Source organism: Chelmon rostratus, chromosome 17, assembly GCF_017976325.1.
Source record: "Chelmon rostratus isolate fCheRos1 chromosome 17, fCheRos1.pri, whole genome shotgun sequence".
Lineage (NCBI taxonomy): Eukaryota > Metazoa > Chordata > Actinopteri > Chaetodontiformes > Chaetodontidae > Chelmon > Chelmon rostratus.
The window spans coordinates 20540837-20562783 of NC_055674.1; the positions used below are offsets into that span (position 1 = coordinate 20540837).

The 21947-nt window shown below is 43.1% G+C and overlaps 2 protein-coding genes across 3 annotated transcripts in view; one reads left to right on the plus strand and one right to left on the minus strand.

The window, feature by feature from the left end:
* Positions 1-222: 222 nt before the first annotated feature.
* Positions 223-12734, minus strand: LOC121620758 (transmembrane ascorbate-dependent reductase CYB561). 2 transcript variants are annotated; one of them, XM_041956941.1, is made up of 6 exons: positions 12663-12734; positions 10979-11186; positions 5232-5330; positions 5029-5132; positions 4771-4928; positions 223-3731 (listed from the first exon to the last, which is right to left on the minus strand). In XM_041956941.1, exons 2-6 carry the CDS (start codon positions 11181-11183, stop codon positions 3539-3541), a joined length of 759 nt encoding a protein of 252 aa, XP_041812875.1. In that variant the 5' UTR covers positions 11184-11186; positions 12663-12734; the 3' UTR covers positions 223-3538. The 2 variants fall into 2 exon arrangements, with proteins under 2 accessions (XP_041812875.1, XP_041812874.1); XM_041956940.1 differs by lacking the exon at positions 12663-12734 and adding an exon at positions 12166-12207.
* A 6656-nt stretch (positions 12735-19390) lies between these two features.
* The window catches only part of hdac5 (histone deacetylase 5), a 60757-nt gene continuing 58200 nt past the window's right edge, over positions 19391-21947 (plus strand). Inside the window, exon 1 of the mRNA XM_041957833.1 lies at positions 19391-19540. The gene's annotated coding sequence lies outside the window, so the exon portion shown is untranslated. The remainder of the gene's footprint in view (positions 19541-21947) is intronic.

Sequence of the window (21947 nt, forward strand, 5' to 3'; positions counted from 1 at the left end):
GTGCTCGTGCTCTGGTTGATCTGTTAATAATTGCTTTTAAACAAACAGTCACCCAAACCTGACGCAGCTTTAACACCTCAAACTACATCACACGTTTAAGTCATGTGAAAAACACAACAGGACAAAACGCCGTTTCACACGTTTTTGTTTATTTCAGGTTGTTCCGGTGAGGTTGAGACTTCCATTTGAAAGATGACACTGTCAAACACAAACAACACCAGTCAAAGCTTTGCATTAGGCACGAGTGCTGAGTCAAAAAAAAAAAAACAACTAGAGCTATGTTTTTCATTTGGAATGAATTTAACAGCTATCGGTTAAAACGCATCACGCAACCGAACTCTAACAACACATCTGGACACACACTGAGCAGGTCTGACATGACATGACACACATTTAAAGGGAAATTTTGCCAAATTTTATGTGGGTGTCTTATTAGTGTTAAAGGTAAATTGAAGCAATAAATTCCTTCGTGCCTATTATACTGAGCTCTCCTGCTCCATGCCAGCAGGGCCTATATGTACCAGGATGCATTGCGTGTGCTTCTGATGCCCACGTTGCCACGGAGCACGATGGTTGTAGCCTCGGCTAAGTTAAACTACATTGCCAACTCAACAAATTCCTGCATTTGACCACTTCCTTTTCATGTAGCGCTTTCATTATCTTCAGGGCATGTCAAGCAGTACATTTCCAAAAGGCAGCAAAACACACACACACACACACACACACACACACACATGGTATGGGCCTGTGGGGTTTACCTCTCTTATCATGAAATCATTTTGAGGAGATTGAGGAGAGACACAGTGCAAGCTAAATTTGGCCTACTCCAGTTTGCTTACAGGTCAGGCGCTGACAATGTGCCTGGCACTCTGTTAGACATGATTCTGACACACCCAGAAAGTGCAGAGACTTTTCTGCAACTACTTTTTATTGATTCCTCCTCAGCTATTTATTGTATGAAGCCTTTTGGTTGAGCAGGAAGGTTAAACAGCATCCGCACCATTCATCCTTGCCTGATTTGCTGGCTGATGGATTTTTATCTTAAAGGTCTCAGTGTGTGAAGGCGAATGACATTTTATCAGATGTTCTTCCTCCACCAGATCACCCCAGGTGTACGTCTTCCCACGTCTTTTATTTGGTATGCACGAGTCAAGCCAGTGTGTTTGAGGCGTCAGGTTGTTAGGTTCGTCCGGCTTCGATCACATCAATTCCTCAGCATTGATGACCCTGATCATCACAGACTGATGCGATTTCTCTTTCCTGGAAATGAGTGTGTCCAAAAGAAGAGATGACAGCAGACTTTTGGAAGAGTCCCGCAGTCATCTCTCCTGTGGTGATTAACCATCAGGTTGTTGACTTTGTGCAGTATTTATGCAAGCTTGAAAGTTTTAATGTTGACAATACCTTCATAAAAATCAGTTTTTCACGGTTTATTCACTCATTCCTCACATTCACCTTTGCCGGCTGCTGTTGTGAAAGGTTATTGTGAAAGTGCAGCAAAATTATAGCACGACCATGACTGACTGGTTGACTTGGAGCTCAGTTATCTATGCTGCCATTGGGCTTGTAACTCGGTGAACTGTTGCATTTATTCTTTATTTTCCCCATTGTCGGATTGTTATGTGGTTGCTGCTGGCTGTACAACAAACTGCCTCTCAGGGTTAGTAAAAATACCTTGACGTCACACACCGAGGAACGTATTGCTTCACCTGACTACGTTTACCAATAACACTGATTGGACAGCCATGTAAAAAGTTTGAATCCAGACACCTTACTAATGGAGTACATTCTGTTTATGCATCGTTTTATGGACAAGCTGAGCTGACTTGGCTTCTCGCCCCCCGGATCTGGGACAGGTGTAGATCCTGTGGGACATTGATAAAAGGACAGACTTCATTTGAATGCAATTAATAGTGTTGTGACCTTCAAAAGTAGTGTGGCGTAAATAACGTTCACAAACGCTGAACTTTCTACGAGACCTTTTCCCATGACTTTTAAACGTTTACAGTTTGTTTTACGAACATCATTTTGGAGTGTTGACAGCGTGAGTTTGATGAAGACTGACTGGATGATCATTTGGCACAAATCTTCGCTGCAGCTTTACATTTTGATGTCCAAAGGAATTAATTTTGCTGACGTCACAGCTTTTACCCACTTCAACTTCAACTTTATACGTGCAAATTTTAATATATCTATCTTTAATCACAGTCACACCAAATCACACCAAAACGACTGCATCAGTTTGACTTCTGGTGTGTAACAAAGCCAAACTGTGCTATCTGACTGCTTCACTATTCAGTATCTGCCCATACTGAGCCCATTCACATTTACCTAAAGGATCCAGCTGCCCAGTATGCACTCAGGCTACGACTTAGTTCAGCCGAAAACCAAACATTGTGCCAAACATGCTCAAGATGTACAGAAAAAAATATATATATATACATAACAGCAGACAATTGCAATTTTGATTAGACATGTATTCAGCACATTGACATACAGGAGCAGACTATGAAAGTCTAACTGGGAGAATGCTCCTCCCGACACAATCACTGAACAGAGTGATGCATCTTTACAAGAGAAGACGCGTCACTCTGACTATAAAACATTCAGTTTGATGACACAGTAGAGTGCAGTAAAGGCAGGATCAGAATTTGATGGGTCTTATTGGAGCAGACAACGATCTACTAGAATATCATCCCAAACACCAACTCGAGACATTTCTAGTGCTGACATCTGGTCGGTATGCACCAGAGTGGTGGGATGTAAGAATTCTGCTACTTGACCTGATGGCTCTAATAAAGCCTCAGTAAGGAGTGAAATACAGCTACAGTAAAGTGGGTCAGGTCTGAGTATTTGGTAGAAACAGTGTTAAAGATACAGTTATGGACTGGGCTTGGGTCTCAGGTTTAGGATTGTACAGAACTCTAGTCGGGGGGCCACCTGAAAATGTGGTTAGTCCAAGCGGTAGATACACATAAACTACATTCATACTTCTGCATTAAGGGGTTCCGCTGTCAACATGTAGCCACTGTTGGTACGGTCTACGTGATAATTGCTCCTCTGAAATGTTACGACACATTGGGACTGTAGCAGCTACAGATACCACGTGGAGACAACAAGAACTGTGATTGGTCAGCTTGAGCTGCTAGCGTTCCTGCTTGAAGCCGTACAAAATCAGGGTGGTGTGATACTATTTTCCTTCTACTGCAATGAGCATTTGCAAGGTGTCTTCTGTTTATGAGCCACATGAAAGAATAAAGCATAAATAAATAAGTTAGGGAGAAAGTCTGATGTCAAATAGGTCAGGTTGGTATGACAACAGGAGAGACACATCATTCAAGCTTCCTGTCCATGATTTCATGGACTTCACTGAACCAAACCTAAACTTTTGAAAACTCTTTTCTGAACACATTCATGGACATTTGTGTTTTGACTAATGACTTTGTAACTAGGTATTAACAGAGACTTGAAGCACAGCTAGTCTGTCCGCAGGACACTGTGTCTAGATGAGCAGGAGGTGTCACATGGCTCACTGAGGTCAGGGTGTGGTGGGTGACCGCCCTTCTGTCAGGGTCTTGAAGTGGACAGACAGAGACTCTTCCTCTGGGTTTGGCGGACGCCTGTACTCCTCCTTGGTGATCAAGTAGCCCAGCAGCACCCCAAAACACACCAGCACGATCCCCAAGGTGTTGGCCAGCACCCCCTCTGGACTGAACTGGGAGTAGGTTGACCTGGGCCCACAGAGCGATAGAAAAAGACATAAATCAGATACAAAGACATATAAAATATAAGCATAGATGGGATGGAAATAGGTAACATGACAGAGATAGAAAGGGATAAAACATGTATACATGTATACTATAACAGGTTATAGTGTATATAAATATATACATAAAACATAGTATACTACAAATATATATACAGTATATACAGTATAAGACATATATCAGATGAATGATGACAGATTTGTTGACAGTAAGTATTATTACATCTTTGATTGTGAATGTAGTTTTCAGTAGACTAACACGTTGTTCTGAGTGGTCCCTGAATGCAACACACGCAAAGCAGTGCACCATAGTGACAAAAGTAGATGTGGATTCCAAGAGAAAAGGACAAAAGATACTTTTTTTTTTAGTTGAAGCAAAATGCAAGTCATTGTGTCTAAGGTAGTTTGTGTGCAGTTAGCTCGCTCAGCACAGAACCTGCCTGCAGAACACTGAATCTGTCAGGATGTGGTCTGTGAAAGCTGCTTGCTGGGCATCCAAACTGAAGAGCGTTAACTTAACCCAAGCACATTTCTCCTCGCAGCTCATCCAGTTCAGCATGTTTGTAGCTGCAATGGCTGTTGAGATTAGCCTTTCTCATCACTACTCATCACCTTTTACCTCAACTAAAAAGTGATCTCTTGAAAAGCGTAACACCCCACATCTTCTTTCGTCACCATGATGCACTGACCTGATATCAGCTGCTACGTGTGTTGCATTCAGGGCCCACTTGGAAGAACGTGTTAGCCTACTTTTTTTTGTTATTTTCTTTTTTGTGGAAAAAGCAATTGATTGGTTTACTGATTGGTTATTGCAGCATGTAGTCAGGTGTTACTGTTTGTAATTTTATCTCATCAATATCAGCACCATTGTTTATCGTTCACCCTCTTACAGCCATATCAGAGCTGGACTCAGTTACTGCTAATGCTAACCCAACATTAATAATAATATACACATATATAATATATAATAATTAGAACGCAGAGAGAGAGAGATACAGCCATACATGATCGTGAAGAGGAGTTTCTCTGTGATGCCTAGCAGGCTCGTCCCTATGGCCATAGCCAGCAGAGCCAGACCACAGAACACATGGACGGGGAGATACGAGGCTCGTAACCTTGACGACGCAACAGGAAACAGGAAGAACAGCAACCCCATCACCCACTTGGAGAGTGGAGAGGGGTCCAAAGTTAGTGTTACAGTTTTTTATCCATTTTACCCTAATGTATTTATTCATTTATAGAGCGTGCATGCATGTGTGTACCTGTATGCAGAATACGACTAAAGTAATCATGCCACACCAGCTGTGCAGAGAGTACATGTCCGGAATCTTCGACTGTTTGTGGTTGTCAAACACAGCTACAAAACCTACACACACACACACACACCAAACAAACAATATTTCAGCCATTTTTTCTTGTGGCTTTCTCTTAGTTTCTCACACATGTATATCCCTCTCTCTCTCACCTATGATGCTGACGATGAGGGCGAGCAGGTGAATGATCCCGTGAAGCAGCTTTACGCTCCTCTTTGGCTCACTTCGAAATACTCTGTAGACCAGGATGGCTGGAGAGAGACAGACAGATTTTACAATCAAAAATAAGTTCATGAGAGACACAGCTTCTCAGTCATGGTCCTTCACCACGCATCAAATACACAAACTGAAGCAACTCATCTTTGTAGGAAAGCCACAGGCTGTAACAACCAATCAAACAGAGAAGGCAAATGTCAAAACACCCAAGACAATTAGCATAGCAATAAGTGATAAAACTAGGAAACCAGGAATATCTTCAGAACCTTAAAGAAAATCAAACCTTTTCATGACGAAACGGACAAGACAATCAATGACTGTGAAGGAAAAATGGATGTGGCTTTATCAAGTCAGTATTTCTGCTGAAAACTTTCCAGTAAAAACAACAATGTTCCACAACTTCTGGCCAACATCTTCATGCACTGACAGCGAAGACAATTGTAAAAATAATGGCAACAATTATAGCAGGATATATCAAGTAAATAGCTTAACAACATAACTACACATGAGGCCAAGAAGTGATTAAAATCCAAAGTGAGAAAAGACAAGCAAAAATAGTCAAAATACTAAACCCTGAGAAGTGTATATGAAGGAGGTCTTTAAAAGAGCAGACTGGCAATGAAATTGAAAATGGGGGAACATCCCATCAGCACATCATGGCGTCACAACAAAAAGCAGTTAAATGGTTTGGTTTCCATTTCAAAACAGGGACATTTAAAAATGTAAAAAAAAAAGGTTTATGTATCTGTGTTAGACAACAATGTGTAATGTGTAAGAGAGACATTTAGACATGTAGAAGGTGTAAAGATTGATTCTAACAGGCCTACACAGACCACATACACGTGTATGTACTGTATATACACATACACATACACACATACAAATATATATAGTATATTTACATACATACATTCATAAAATTTTAATTTTCAGTCAAAGTTTGGTTGCAACAGAACTAATTGTTAAGTTCAGGGAACAGTTGTGGTTTGGGTACAGAAGGCATCTGCCTTCATTTCCTTAGAGCAAATGTTTGAACTCTACACAACTGCTAATTGTGCCCAGTTTAAACCCTTCCTTTTAGCCGTCTGTGACAGCAGCTTTATACCTCTTGTTTCAGTGTGAAGTGCCATTTGCTGTTTACAGAACGAGCATGAAGACCACAGTGTGTCTTATTCCAAAGAAGGAAGCCGGTTGGTTATCAAATGTATTCACGTTAGTGTGGACGTGGCCTGAGACTGAATGACAGTGAATCAGCTTTGAGGTGTGTTTCCCTCCAGGCTGCTTCCATCTCTTACAACCCCCCCTCCCGTCAGTCCCCATCTAATGTCCAGCTGACCTTTGTTTTTATGGCTCTAATGTAATCTAGCTCTGTAACAGACAGCTGTGAACCAGTTAAACTAATCTGCTTACTCTCATTAGCAGAAGTACCCAGGGCCGCAGGCGCGAAACAGAGGAGGAAAAACAGGGACGTCTCACTTTGTCTTCATCTCCGGGACCACAGGCATCACCAGGACCCGCTGCAGCGTGAGCAGGCAGCACGAACACATCGTGGAGAAGGTGGACAGCAACAATTTGGACAGCCGCTCGCCCCAGAAGTAACACGTTTACCTTTTTAAATGTATCCTTCTTTGAGGAACATCAGCGACAGATCAGCTGTGGAGACCTTATCAAGACAGATGATGACTTAGCTGAGGCGTGGCTCAGAAATTCTTAACCAAGCTGCTTTGTGTACCTAAATGTCACCGTTGCCTCATTTTCTCCCCAGCTAATCTTAACATTCCTGTTATCTTCACACAGTCTGAGTTGGAGAAATGCAAGCTGCATGATCATGTTTACAAGAACTGGTTCAAACGAGGTGCCTTCCAAACACACCTGAAGGCAACAGTGTTGATGGCTGTCAGAGTGGCTACACTGGAGGGCGGGCTGAAAAGCCTGCAGTCATTATTAACAATAATTGTTAAATACACAGTTTTGGACAGTCTCTCTGCAAAGGCTTTCATGGGGTTACGCTCAGCTGTTCACACAGAAAATGAAGGAAGTAGAATGATAAAAGGGAACTTAATGGGCTGGTCACACCAGAATGCGACACAGTGAATTGGTTCTAAGCCTTGGTGACATAAAGTCTCCCTCACTCGCCTCTTAGCAGTGAGTGTTTTCTCTCTGTAGCCTGTTTAATGAACACCTGGACATGAAGAACAACCTGCGCTCTGTAATGATGCTATATTCTGCTCCGAGGCACAGGAAGCATTTGTCCTGGCCGAATGCCTTCATATTATTTATTCATTAGCTGCATCTGTAATGACTGATATCCTGAGTGTGGAATCGCTATTTAATACCCCAGAATATGATTATAGCGTCTTTTGGAAACTCGAACTCATTTATTAGGCTAAATGTTTCAGTTGAAATTTAAACTATGCGTCACATGTCAAAGCCGATTCCATCCAGCCTCACATGTGACTGGATGGAAATGACGATGAATGATGTAAAGAGTCTGACTTCCTGACTGACAGGCTCTCACACTCTCTCTTACTTTAACATTATCCGTAAGAAATGTTCAATTAATCATGAAAAAGAAAAACCTTTCTCTTCAGTGAAGAAAGTTATTTGTGGTCCTTTTGTTGTTCAGGCATACAATGAACACACATTGCAAGTTCAACTGAAACAGGAGACACTGCATATTTGCATATTCCTACTCTGCTGCTATTACATCTGAATATGCTGCTGAGTGTGAAAACTCCTTCAGGCGTTTGCTGAGAGGTTTCACAACATGAAAAGTAAAGAAAAGGAACTGAACATGTTTGCTGTTTAATGTGGAATCAGCTGATGTTCCTGACAACCAGCAGCATTAAATCATTCAGCTGCAAAGCAATGACCTGCTACTGAGAGCCGCTCCTTTCAGACTCAGTTCTGAAAGGACATCATCATCATCATCATCATCATCATCAGTACCATCTGACATCAGACGCCTCATCAAAGAGAAGCAGTTCAAGTCAGAGCCACTCTGATGCAATTGTTGCCCCTCCCAAGTGAGCCCCCTCCTCCCCATCACAAATACACAATGAACCTCTCAGGTGTTGCCCAATCACCTCAAATGTTGTATTTAAATAGCTTCACACAGCAGCAGTATAACAGAAGGGTCAAAATTTGTAAAACTAGAGGGTCCAGTTTTGAAAAGGTCCTCATTTGGTCGTATGTGGATTTAATCAGTAAAAGGCAGAGCGGACCCCTTGTGCTCTGTAGCTGAAAAAGAAGCTGCTGAGTTTGCTTACTGGCTCCTCCAGCGCCACTGGTTCCAGTCCCTGCTGGGCCACTCTGTCAAAGCTTCGCTGGCTATGTCCCAAAAACACACTCAAACTGACAACGATCCAAACCATTTCCCCTTCCCTCTGTATAAATCAGACCTGCTGGGTGGTGGGTGGCGGGTCTCTGGGTCGTGTCATCTTAATGCAACAGGCCTGCAACACAGTGCTTGAGGCTAAGACACGCATGCACACATCGACAGGCCGACTAAAACACAGCATCCTCTTTCTGCTTCCAGTTTCACTCAATTTCCAGAATGCTGTCTGAAAATGACTGGGCGTAACCATGACTACAAACTGATGTGGGAGCAGCCGGGTTAATCTGAAGATATCAGTGATGTCAGCCGTGTGGTAGGCAGAGACAACGGCTCAATTCCTGCAAGGACTTCTAGTTATGTTAATGTTTTGGCCACGCAAGTGGTGTGGTTCTAGGGATGGCACTGTCCATGTAACGGCCATCACTTTGGTCAGGACTAAAATACATCTAATGCTGCCAGGAGGTTCCCATTTGTGGTTCAGGGTGAAGTGTCTAGTGGATTGGTTGCCATGAAAACAGATATCCAAGGTCCCTATAGGATAAATGCTCATGGATTTGGTGACCGTCTCAGGTTAAATGTCATGACTTGATGAAAGAGGTGAGTCTACGTGTGAGCTAAGGGCCCGCATAGTGCAGACATGTCTGTAACATAACAGGAAGGCAGACAGGACTGAGTGCTGCAGAGGATTTTTAGACATCAAAGATTTCTTCACGTTACAGAAGCTAGTGGCACAGCTGCAGCTTAAAACACTGTCACTGTGAGCACATTAACATAACAATTTTAGCGTTTATCTTAAACTGTGCCTAACACCTCCTGTCTCTCCTTAAACACCTGATTGTGTTTTGTTCGTACGCAGTTTGGATGAAAAGATGTTTGTGTGTATGTGGGTGTGTAACATAGTCCTCAAGCAGATTTGCTGCAGTTCAGCTTGGTTTTACAGCAGCTTTTGGGGGAAAGAGTCAGTTTTGAATGGAGCTGTACTCAGTAGCAGGTCATTGTTTTGCAGCTCAATGATTTCATGTTGCTGGTTGTCAGGAACATCAGCTGATTCCACAGTAAACGGTGTGGCAAATATGTTCAGTTCCTTTTCTCTACTTTTCATGTTGTGAAACCTCTCACCAAACGCCTGAAGGAGTTTTCACACTCAGCAGCATATTCAGATGTCAGAGCAGCTTTTGTTCTTGGTAATGTTCACATGAAGGCCAAATCACACAGACACTTGCCATCGCTGAGTTTCACAGCAGGTTTTACTTTGTCTGGTTCTAGCAGCTCCACAGCAGCAACAAGCCTGTCCTTCACAAGTTCTCCTTCTGAGTGAGGTTTCAGCTTCTTACCTATTAGCTCGCTCACCACAAAATTTACCTGCATAACACTGTCTCTTTTAGCATGTTTGTAGCTGTAGTTACTGTTGAGATTAGCCTTTTTCATCATTGTGAGTGTGTCCTCACAAACACCGGCATGCCTTTTACTTCAACAGCAACAAAAATCGTTTGTCAGTTTCTCTTGGAAAGTGTGAATACTCCACATCTGCCTACATGTTGTTGTTTTACAGAAACCATTTTTGGCTCCAGAGACAGTAATTGGCTGTTTTACCACTTTGCCATGACACGTGGTACAAATATTCATGGTAACGGTGAAGGCCAGCTGCAAGATAAGAAATTATGGGACACCGCCCAGCCACTCCTTGCTTGTCATTGTGGGTGTGTCAGTGCTCACAAGCTTGTGAATGGCTTGCTCATTAAAAAACATTGTATAAAAAGGCAACCTGCAACTTACTCCATCAGTTTGCATGACTTTATGGCAATATTTGTTTTTGTGTGTACCTGTAATCTTGGTGGCAAGGGGTATACCTATTAAGATCTTCACCTCCATAGACATTGGAGGTCTGTGCATTGCACACATTTGTGCATTGGTCATTCATGCACTACCTGTAATCCCACAATGCTATGAGAGGCAATTTGCTTGCATCCTGTGGATGATGAATGGGGGCCACCAGGCGCAATGACAGAATGCCTTTTAGCCTCAGCTTTGCATTGATGTGCTAAGATTAATGCTAATGTAGCATAGGCAGGTCTACATGCCAACTCAACCAAAAACAAACAGGGCTGGTTATAAAAATCAGGCCATTTGATACATATAAATGGGTGTTAACAACTGCCAACTATTGGCCTCGGTAGGCTGAGGCCCTCATTATGCACCTACAGTATTTCAGCTTTCTTTGAATACAACTTCTAGTGACATACAAGCTGTCCATAAAATGTTACGAAAATGTATTATAGGATGGTGAAACTGTAGTTTCCTCAGAGTGTGACAGCGCGCACTGATCAGTGATCAGCGTGGACTCACCGTCGCCTTGCAGGAAGACCAGCCCCAGCACCATGCACAGAGGGTGCACGTTAAACTCCAGTGTTGAGCCGTCCCAGGCGAAGCCCCCGCGGTAGTGACCCATCCACACGCCGGTCAGCACCACCGAGGCCAGACCCAGCACCTGTGACGCTCCCACCAGGCACAAAAACATAACGCCACGAGAACGTGGAGCGGAATCGTCCATGATCTGAGAATGACAGAGAGAGGGATTACTGACAGCAGCCGATGCCCTGGGCTGTCCTCTTCCTTGAATTAAACGAGGATGAATTGAATTAGGAAGCTGAGGTAGAGAAAGACAATTGCAGAGCACCACATGGCGAAGTAATCAGGTTTCTTCAGCAGAAATTTAGAATGCGGCAACTGATTCCCCCCCCCCCCCCCCCCCCCCCCTTTAATTTAGTAATTGATATTGAGTCATTTAAGCTTTTGTGTGGAACAAAAACACATTTAACTGTGGAGGAGTCATGGAGTCGCAGTTGTTGTGTGTTCCACCCCACAAAGGGAATCCAGCAACCAAATCTGGATTTTAGACCTTCATACACAAAGCCATAGAAAAGAAATTGTTGTCATGATGATATGCAGAGACAAATCCAAGTACAGCGATCCCTTGTGTCAGCTGCAATTGCATAGATGTCCTTCGTATCAGATAACTGACCAAAACGTGCTGTGAAGCCAGGAAACATGGGAGTAATTCCAGCAACAGACTGATAACCAGAGCACCAACACGCCCAGCAGAAGATCTGTCCTCCCAGAGGCCATCAGTCTGTCCACTGACGCTGAAGAGGACTGTTATCATACACCTCAAACCGTTCACTTTCATTTTCCATTCATACTTTCCATTCCTGTTCTTGTAGATAGATAGATAGATAGATAGATATAAGCATGCATCATATTTTATATATTGATCATATGGTTTGGATACTTGAGTCAAGTACAAGTACCTCAAAACTGTAAGAATACTTTCTTTCACTGTGAACTCCAAATCAAGTTTGACTGATTAGCAGATAAAAGCAAAATGACTGAATTCAGAAGAAGAGCAGCACAAAGCAGGCCTGCAGGTAAAGACCGCTCAGCAAATCCTTCCCAAATAAACTCTCTTCTCTAATGCGTAACGGTGAGACGCGCAGCGGAGCTCTTTCACAACAAAAACAAGACGCGGAACCCACATCTGCTGCTTTTATCGTCTTCTCCATCAGCGGAAGAGTCATGCAGCACAAACATGACGAAGGGCTGACATGCAGGAAGTGTCGCACGGAGCTGGCCGGACTTCATACGAGGACATGAGCAGAAAAGGCCCAAAATCAAACGGCTTTCTTCCTGCACGCCTCATTACCGCGGCTTCTGCACACAGCAAGCCGCTGAAAGTCATTCCTGTCACCTCACCCGAGTCAATCACCCCTCCCGATCCGGACACACACGCACACACACCGCCACAACCGCAGGGATGTCACAGAGGATCACAGGGAAACGCGCTCGGTCCCGCAGAGAGCTGTCACCTGTTACCTGCCGCTGCGCGCGTTACGCGTGACTCTACACTATGTTTCACTGTGAGGAGATCGTTTCACCCCTGCTCTGATAAAAGTCATGGTAGCGTTAACAAAAGGACAGCTTCTAAATGAGGAGGGGGGAAGAATATGAGAGAATAAAGAGCTGAAACACTTACTGCGCTGCAGGATCCGCTCTGCTCTCCCGAGGAAGTCCTGGAGTCTACTTACAGACCCGCCTTCCTCCTCCCTGTGGCCATGCAGATGTGTGTGTGAGAGAGAGAAAAAGAGAGAGAGAGAAAGAGAGAGAGCGTGTGTGTGTGTGTTTTGGATGCCCTCCTAAACAAGCTCAACCCATGTGACAGCAAGTCTGTCAGGAGGAAATAACAAGTGTTACGCCACCACTTATTACTATTATTAGCCTTTTATTGTGTTCACACATCATCATATAAAATTACTTTTTCTTCTTTTGGTCCAGCTCGGATATATGATGTGTAAATATATATATATTAATGAACTGAAGTGGACTCGTCACAGTAACGTCACAACAACATCACGAGAGAAGGGCGGAGGGGGTGGGCTGCGTGGACCGATGACTAACAGCTCCAGTGTAAAGGTTTGTTGCCTTGGCGACACTGGAGAGGGGGGTGATGGAGGAGGTGGGGGTGATGGAAAGGAGGCGGAGGGGGGAGTGTCTGTCAGTGAATCGCAGCTGCTCATTAGAAGCGGACGAGGCAGATCAGAACAATTAGCCCCTCCACTCACACTTCACCTCCACCACCACCGCTGCTGCTACTATCATCACTGACGCTGCCGCACCTGCCTCTGCTGTTGGCGCGTTATGACTAACACTGACAGCGGGCCTGCTGCTGGTGCAATCCATTTGTTTCCACTCATCTTCCACTGAGCTGAGAAGTGCACCGGAGGTTTTGGTAGCAGGCCTTACAGTAGCTCTACTATGTGATGTGATCGGTGTGATAGGACTCATTCATGCTGGCAGTGGTGGAGGGAGTGCTTGGATTGTTCACTTCTTCACCGAAACAATAAAGATGCAGAATGCCTCCTTTGGAAATGTGATATACTCTGTAGGGAAAGTGCTACGGGTGGCTGTGATGTAAGGGCGCACGGCGGAGAGAGAGATGCGCACTCTGATCTCCACAAAATCTGAGAAAACGCCCTTTCATATCATCACTATAAACCTGTGATAATAAGTTCATTTACTGTTAAATACCTGCAGCCAGAACATGCGTGCTAGAGTGCGTTTGCAGCCTGCGGTTGTGGATGTACGATGCGTCCGGTTACGCGCGGGTTGCACAACTGCTACCGGCATTCATTTATTTCGCCATAAACCGGGATCTAACGATAATCACCGTTTTTTCTAGATATTTTCTGTCTCCCGCATGTTTGAAGTTTTCTCAGTAAGAGTTGTGTTGCAAATCTTCAGACCCCGTCCGCACTGATAATCCACGTGCGTCATGTCAGCTGGATCATCACGGGGAGTTCGCAGTTTATGTAAGTGGCTGGTTGCTTTTCTCGTTTTATTTAGAGAAGATGCGTTGTCATGCTCATTTATACCCTCACATGACTAATGCAACCTTTTAAAACACACTAAGAATGAAAAAAAAAAATAAACAAAGAGACAGTTTTTCGCTTTAATTGTTTTCCTCGAAAGACTTTGTGCAACCTCCGAAGGGAGTTTCACTCTCTCCTGACATGCAAACGCCTCACCGTGTGTACTTTAACTTTCGTAACCAACTTTGGGACACTGTTTCAGGTTTCAAGTTACGCACAAAGCTTCCAGTGAATCACTGGCTGGCAGTGAAATTGTTAGTTTTCATGCTGCCTCCAACAAAACTAGAATTAAAGACGTAAAGACATAAATTAGTACAGAACAGAATAGGAATAAGAATTAAACATGACATGCATAAAATATCAAATACAATAGAATCAAATATAAAATTGGTATAGACCGGTGTGCAGTGATTGCAAAATGAAAAAAAAAAAATGAATTTATCATATATACAGAATAAGTTGTATGTTAAGTGAAGTCCAACATGTCAATATTATACACATTAGTATACTGTTAATAGAGGCTCCGATCATGAATCTTTAGGTATTGTATATCTTTGCCTCCTCTCAGCTGTATCTGAATCTGTACAATAAGCAGTCACTAAAGCTATCAAATGAATTTAGTGGGTAAAACAGATATTTCCTTCTAAAATGTAGTGAAATAGTTATAAAGAAGCATAAGACTGAAGTACTGGAAGTACAAATATCTCAATATTGCAGCTAAATACAATAATAGATATATTTAGTCAAGTAAAGTAACGTTTGTAAGGGCAGTTGAGGTAATTGAGTTTTACTGTGACATGTCAACATCATGCATCCTCCCTTCCTCTCCTCTTGAGGGCGCTGCAGTCTTGGATAATTCAGAGTAGCAGCTGATCTGCGGCATTCACCCTGGGGTCTGGGGACCTGATGGGGGACCTGAGGGGCTCAGAGGGCAACACAGGAAGATGCAGAATTATGGATGAGCTTCCTCCCACTGTCAGATATTCACCTAAAGTCTTTGTGGGTAAAAAAAAAGTTTGATTAGATGTCTAAAAAAATGTGGCTGCAGTGTGTTCAGTGTGTAACTCAGAAGGTGGAATGAGAACAGTTGTCAAGGCTCTCTCCATTAATGTCAGAAACTGGTGGCTACAGCTGCATGTGTGTGTGTGTGTGTGTGTGTGTGTCTGTGCTGTTTTTCTGTCTGACATTTCTGATTTCTCCTGTGACTCACAGGAGGCTGAGTCACCACTGCTCCTTTTGCTGTGTGTGTGTGTGTCTGTGCTACACACTCACATGTTATTCGTTCATCTTTTCTCATCATTCTCTCTCTCTCTCTCCCTCTGTCTTCCCCTTTTATTGTCTTATAACTTTCAATGACACCAGTGGGCCCATTTTTCTCACCGTCCTTCCAGTGTAATAATGTAGTGAAGTCTTCGGCCCTCCTTCAGTGTGGCTGGACACATTTCTACCTGTGTGGGTTTGAACCTGTGATGCTTCTATTAGTCTGAGATTTTATATCCACCCACTGGTGCAGCATTAGGTCACAATTAAAGAAACACTGATTACATGATGGAATAGAAATGGTATATAATTTTGTGAATTTCCATTTGTCCATCACCTGCAACCAGTTAGTCTTTGGTGACTCGTCAGGAAGTACAGTCAGTACAGTTATTGATATATTTCATATATATGTTTGTGTGTGTCTGTGTCTGTGTGTGTGTGTGTGATTTCAAACTCCTATGTGATTTCATATGTGTAACACAACAACCATTGCTACCTCTGGTTATAGTGAACTTATGGGAAGTACACTTCTTGCTGTCTGGGTGAGAAGATTGGTACCAATTTGACATGTGTGCAGTAAATAAGCGACAGCCAGCAGCTTGCTATCTTAGCTTAGCATAAAGACTGGAAACAAAGGAAAACAGCTAGCCTGGCTCATTCAAACGGTAACAAAAAATGTCAACTAACACCTCAAAAGGTCATGAATTAACACATTATGACTTGTTAAATGTGCTGATCTATTTCGTGGTTGGGCGCAATAATTTCCAAGAGTGTTTTTGCTCTCAACTGACCCAAAAATGCAGGTTTAATCATATAAATTAAAATTTTCTACTATTTAATTGCAATGTGATTCCGTATCTTTCAGTTCTGATGCGCTGTCACCTTCAAAGCTGCATTTGGCGAATATGTCAGCAACCAGCTGCGTATTTACAGCAGACAACGAGCAGCATTAGCATTTATTTGGAGGCTCTGTCTACCTGATGAATGTACTGTAAGTCATATAGCCGATCTCTTTTAGCTCTGTTTGTTTACTCTGTATGTGGCTCGCAGCTACACGCTCCTCTATGCTCACCAGCTAGCTTCGCCTGTCTCTGGAGAGCTGAGGGGAACTGCAGAGTTGATGATTCCTCTGTGGGTTTGTCACTGCAAACAAGCCCTTTCACCTATGCTGCAAGTAGTCATGTGATCCATTGTGGATATAAAAATATAGATTCCAGCCACTTTAATGTAAACAAAGGTCTCTTGCTCTTTCCTTTAAACCGAGCACAGTGTGTGCATGCATTTTGCATCAGGATGTATGTGGTGTGTTATTTTTAGCTTTATTTGACTTAAGCTCATGACTATTCAGAGACTAGCGAGCAACGGAAGGAGGAAGAAGAAAAGGACGAGGAGATGAGAACGCATTTGGAGGGTGATGGGATTCAATGGAATGACCTTTGACCTTCACCTTTATCAACCAATCAATAGTCCTCTGTTCCAAAGACCTCCACCAATCAGTGAAGGCCTTTAAAAATACCCACGAGGCACCTGTGGAGTAGTCTGACTGAGGACAGCGTCTCCATGGCAACAACATCATTACCAGAATAGCTCTTTCTTTCTCTCTATTTCTGTCTCTCACTCTCTCCGTCATTTCATTCCACCCCCGCTCTCTTTCTTTTCTACCTTATGTGTTTTCCTCTGTTCAAGCAGAATATTTCTCCTCTCTTTTTTCTTGTCTCTCTACTCTCCCCTTTCCTTCATTTCATTTCCTTCCCCATCATCCCCCTCCCCAACTTTCCTTCCTTCCTTCCTTCTTTCCTTCCTCCATCTCTGTCCCTGCTTCTCTCCTTCCTCCCTCCATCTTTTCTCCAACCTCCGTGCTCTGTTGGATTCTCTCACTTCCTTTCCTCCCTCATTTTCCCCAGTCTCCCTCACTTCTGCTCCCTCCACCTCCCCCTCCTCATCTATCTGTTTTGCAGTCACATTTTGCTAAGAGTGCAGATATTTATAGCTTCAGCCATGATTCCTTTTCTCCTGTCTCTCCCTCTCCTCGCCTTATGTTGTAAACAGTGATGAATGACTTTCACCTTTTGTCCATCTTGTCACTGTTAATTCTTATTTTTATCCTTATGCATCATAATTAAAGTTATTTTTAAATCGTTTTTTGAAAACCTCACAGGCTTATCCCCAAATGGAGCAGAAGTCCCAACATGATTCTGTTATGCTTACTTCCACAGTGCGCCTTTGCATTGTATTTTGCATTTGTTTCTCAGCCAAGGCTGCTTGGTGCTCAGCTTGCACCCTTTGACTGTCTCAGTGAGATGCTGTCAACACATTTGCACATGATGATACAGTGGGCTAAGATTCGTGCCGATCTAAGTGTTGGAAAAGCCAGTTGAATAATAGAACAAGAGTCTGCGTCCATGCTAGCAGCTCTGTGAGGTTGCACTGAGTCACTGCGGTGCTTTCAGCTATATGCTAAGCTGCTGATGTTAAGCAGGTATAAAGTGTCTCATGTTCACCATCATAGTGAAGCATGTTAGCACGCTATTGTTTGTTAATTCAGAGAAAACACAAAGTGCTATTGAGGGTGATGGGAATGTCATTAGTTTTGCAGGAATTTGGTCATAAACCACAGTATTGGACGAACAGAGATTTTGACCTAATGATGGGGCTAGATGTCCCAGAAGCCACTGAAGTCAGAGGATCACTGAAGCAATTATGACTAAAATGATTAGGATTGTCAAATTATGGAAAAATGTTGGAAAGCAATGATGTAATGTGATTTCCAAGGCTGGATTACCAAGCAAGCAAAGCAGGCAACTCCCACAAGGCCCCATAGCTCCTGAGGTCCTGAAAGCTCAAGGCTTACTGTGTCTCAACTGGCTTTTGCTTTTTTAATTGATGTTTGGGAACATATATACGACTTAACCACTAAACCTCACTAATTCTCACCTGACATGATGCGGGCCTTAAAGTGACACTGTCACTTTTGCTGAACAGTGGTTCCTGAGGCCACAAGGGACAATTATGGGATAATGGTGAATGCTAAAAGATTGTATAGCAGTAGCATAAAGAGAGACGAGCCATAAAGTCTGTAAACTTTGTGAACATTATACAACATAAGCTACTGGTCATACCAGACCAAGTTTTGTGGCAGCAAAACTCCTGGTCGTGTTGAAATGACCAAGGGTGTGTTTTATGTCTTTTAAGCTGAACTTTTCATTTGGAACAGGAAGAATATGTTATTTCTTCTTTCAAAAGTCACACATTCTCACTTTAAGAACTTGTTTTTTTTGCTTATCAGTTGATATTGTGATTTAGTGGTACATATTGTCATTTTTAAATTTACAATTTATGAAATAACCAATGAAAGAATTGTCTCACAGTGAGACCGGGGCTTTTTGAAGCACCTGGGGGCCTGGCGCTGGAATATTTATCTCTCCAGATGGTTAGAGGAGTCTTTGAGAGTTCTGAAAACGCCCTCAGATCAGCAGGAAGTGCTGCGAAAGGTCATTCATACACATTTTTCAAATCTGATGCTAAGATCTGTGACTGTGACGTGACGGCAATGGTTACAGCCCAGAGACACAAACAAAACTAGCCAATAAACCAGGCGTGAGGAAAGCCAGCAGAGAGATGTGGGACATTTTGTTGGGTAAATGAAGCTAGAAAAAATTGAAATTGATCATAAAAATGGTTTTCTTTTGATTGACTGGTTCTGTATTGCTCAAGTGATTGGCACTAGTCTAAGTCTTTCAGTCCTCGCCTGTGTTGTCTGTGGGTCTGACAGTCAGCGGTTAGTTGAAGTCAGCAGCTCTGTTGTGTGTCCTGAGGCATCATATGGGGAGCAAACATGGGATAATAAGGTGAAAATGGCAAGCAGGACAAACTTAACTGTGTATCTGCCTGCCTGCCTGCCTATCTCTGCCATGTCTGTCTGCCTCCATTGGTTTCTATTGGGGCTATTTTTAGCCCCAGCAGACTGGTCACGTGGCAGGAGGAGGACGTCAATAATGTTGTTGTTGGTGGTGGGAGAGAGAGAGAGAGAGAGGGTGAGAGAGGCAGACTGTAAATATGGAGGAGGCGAAGCGCGTCCTGCTCGTTAAATTACACGTTTTCGTGTGAAAGAAGAGCGCGGAGGAGCTCTACGGGGGGGACACACCGAGCCGAGGCGGACACCGAAGCCGGGAGGAAGCGACCTCTGCGCCGATACGCGTTCCGAGAGGACCCGCCGACGTCCACGGTACCGTGGGGTGTATGAGGGAGCGTGTGCGTGCGTGTGTGCGTGACTGTACAAAGACAAACCTACCGACTGGCAGCTAAAGGGTTTCTGAAGAATGCCTCCGGACCAGGGGCTGAAATCGTGTGCTTGCTAAGTCATTGCCTAAGTCCACTTCTATACAGTCAACATGGTAGCTAACTTAGAAACACTTACCACAGTGCTGTAGCTAGCTAAAGGACACAAGTGACACCTGACAGACCCAGCGGCTAACAGCCGACAGGTAGCACTTCACAGCTGTGTGTGCTTTCACACAATAGTTGCTGGTGTGCCGGCAGTTACTGACCAACAGTTAACTTAAGAGCTAGCAGCTAACTGGGGCATAGGTAGCGGCTGACATGCAGAAGTTAAACAGCCCTCAGCTTCAGTATAAGCCTGAAGCTAACAGAGGACAGGAGCTGTTAACCCTGAACACTGATGGTTGGTGGCTGGAGGCCAACAGTGGCTATCAGTGTAGAACATCTATCCAAATAGCCTGGTAACACAATAGCTGCTAGCAAGTGAGTGTCAGAAACCATCCTCTGGAAGCTATAAGGAGGCTAGAAACCAATGTAGCACCATGTTATAATATATCTTGTCCAATGTACACTTACATTTGTGAATGAGGACCCTCATTTGGACCATATTTGTGCATTGCTCTCACATTTCTATTCTTGAAGGTGTCTGGCACTCTGCTGAGGCTTCCTCCAGCTGCGCTGTCAGTGAGGGCAACAACTTCTTCCCAATGATCAAGTTCACGCACAGCATGAAATATGGCAGCCTGTTACTTTTCGGCACTGTTTCCCATGTCATCAATGTCCGTTTAAGAATGAGGAAAAAGCTCAAAAGAGCAAAAACTGACTTTGCTGCTGCTCTGATGTCGTGTGTTTGAATGACAAAGAGTCCCAGAAAAGTGTGGTCCTGGAGATGATGCTTTTGTAGAGCTGACTGGACGGCAACATGGATGGCTTTTAATATTTAGTCTGTCATGTTTTTGTGCATTGGTTTATACTTCAGCCTGGTTAAAACGACGGACAGGCGCAGTTGCTGGACTATGATACCATTAGTCACAACTAAGCTATCTAGATAAACAAGCCCAAATTCTTTTACGTACAACGTGCGTGTTGTTGCAACTATCACCACTGCATTGTTTTCTGAAAGAAACATGGAAAAAATCAAGTAACATGTTTTTATTTTTATCTTCACTCAATAAAAATCTAATTTTGTAAGTGCCAGTGATTTTGATGAGATTGACAAATCCTCCTTTCTAACATAGGACCAGGAATCTATATGCCTCATACCTCCATCTCTGTCAGAGGTTTTGTGGTTTGTAATATGACAAGTTTACTGGGCTTTAGTCTTTTTTTTTTTGCATTTCCCCCTTGCAATATTTGAATCTTGCTGCTAAGAAAAAGTGCTAATAATTCAGTTAAGTTATTGTTTATTAGTCAGTGTTAAACCTTTCGGTGGCCGCCCAGGGGATCCAAACCATAGAAATCTTTTCTACTAAATGATACTGAAAGCTGAGCATAGCCAGACTGTACAAAAGGAGTTTAAAGTCATCGCATTGATGCAGCTTGGTTCAGAGTGAAGAACATTAAGAGGAAACACAAATTGGGTCACCATAGATATCCACTGGTGTAAAAACACCTACAATCACATGTGATCACACGTGCAGGACTGATCTCGCGCTGAAAACAAAACGATCACGGCTGTAGCCTCATGCAAATGCTTATATCAGCTAGAAATATAAAGTAGGCTACCTTTATCTCCTGATGACAGTCTTCATTCTTACTGAGTTTCATTTAGGAAATTAGCAAATCACCACGGGTGAGTCATGGGCAATTTAGGCCTGGAACTAATGACTGTTTGATTATTTTCTTGATTTATTGACTGTTCGTTCTAAAACATGTCACAAAATGGTAAAACATGCCCATTACAACTTTTTTAAAAAACAAAGCAATTTCTTCAAATGTCTTGTTTTCTGTGACCAACAGTCCAAAACAAACAACATAATCCCATTTTATCTTGATGGGTTACCATCCTGCAATTAGTCCAGCTGAACATCACTTCACAGTACAGTTTGCATCCTCTGAATTGTCTTGTGCATTACTTTGATATTGGATATGTTAGCTGTCCAAGCCATAAGTAGCATGCATTTTTATTAACCCTGAGTGTGGATGTGTCATAGGTGTATGCAAGTGTTAAAATTGACGTTGAACATGTGATGCCCAAGATGGTAGTTAAGAATTATGCTTCCAGAAGAGGTGGACTGCTGGACAGCAGTGTATGTTTATAAGAACAAAAGAAGTGACTTGAACTTTTTACTTCCAAAACAAGTGACATGATGAATTGATTATTAAAATAGCCGATTAATGCTCTGTTGCCCGAC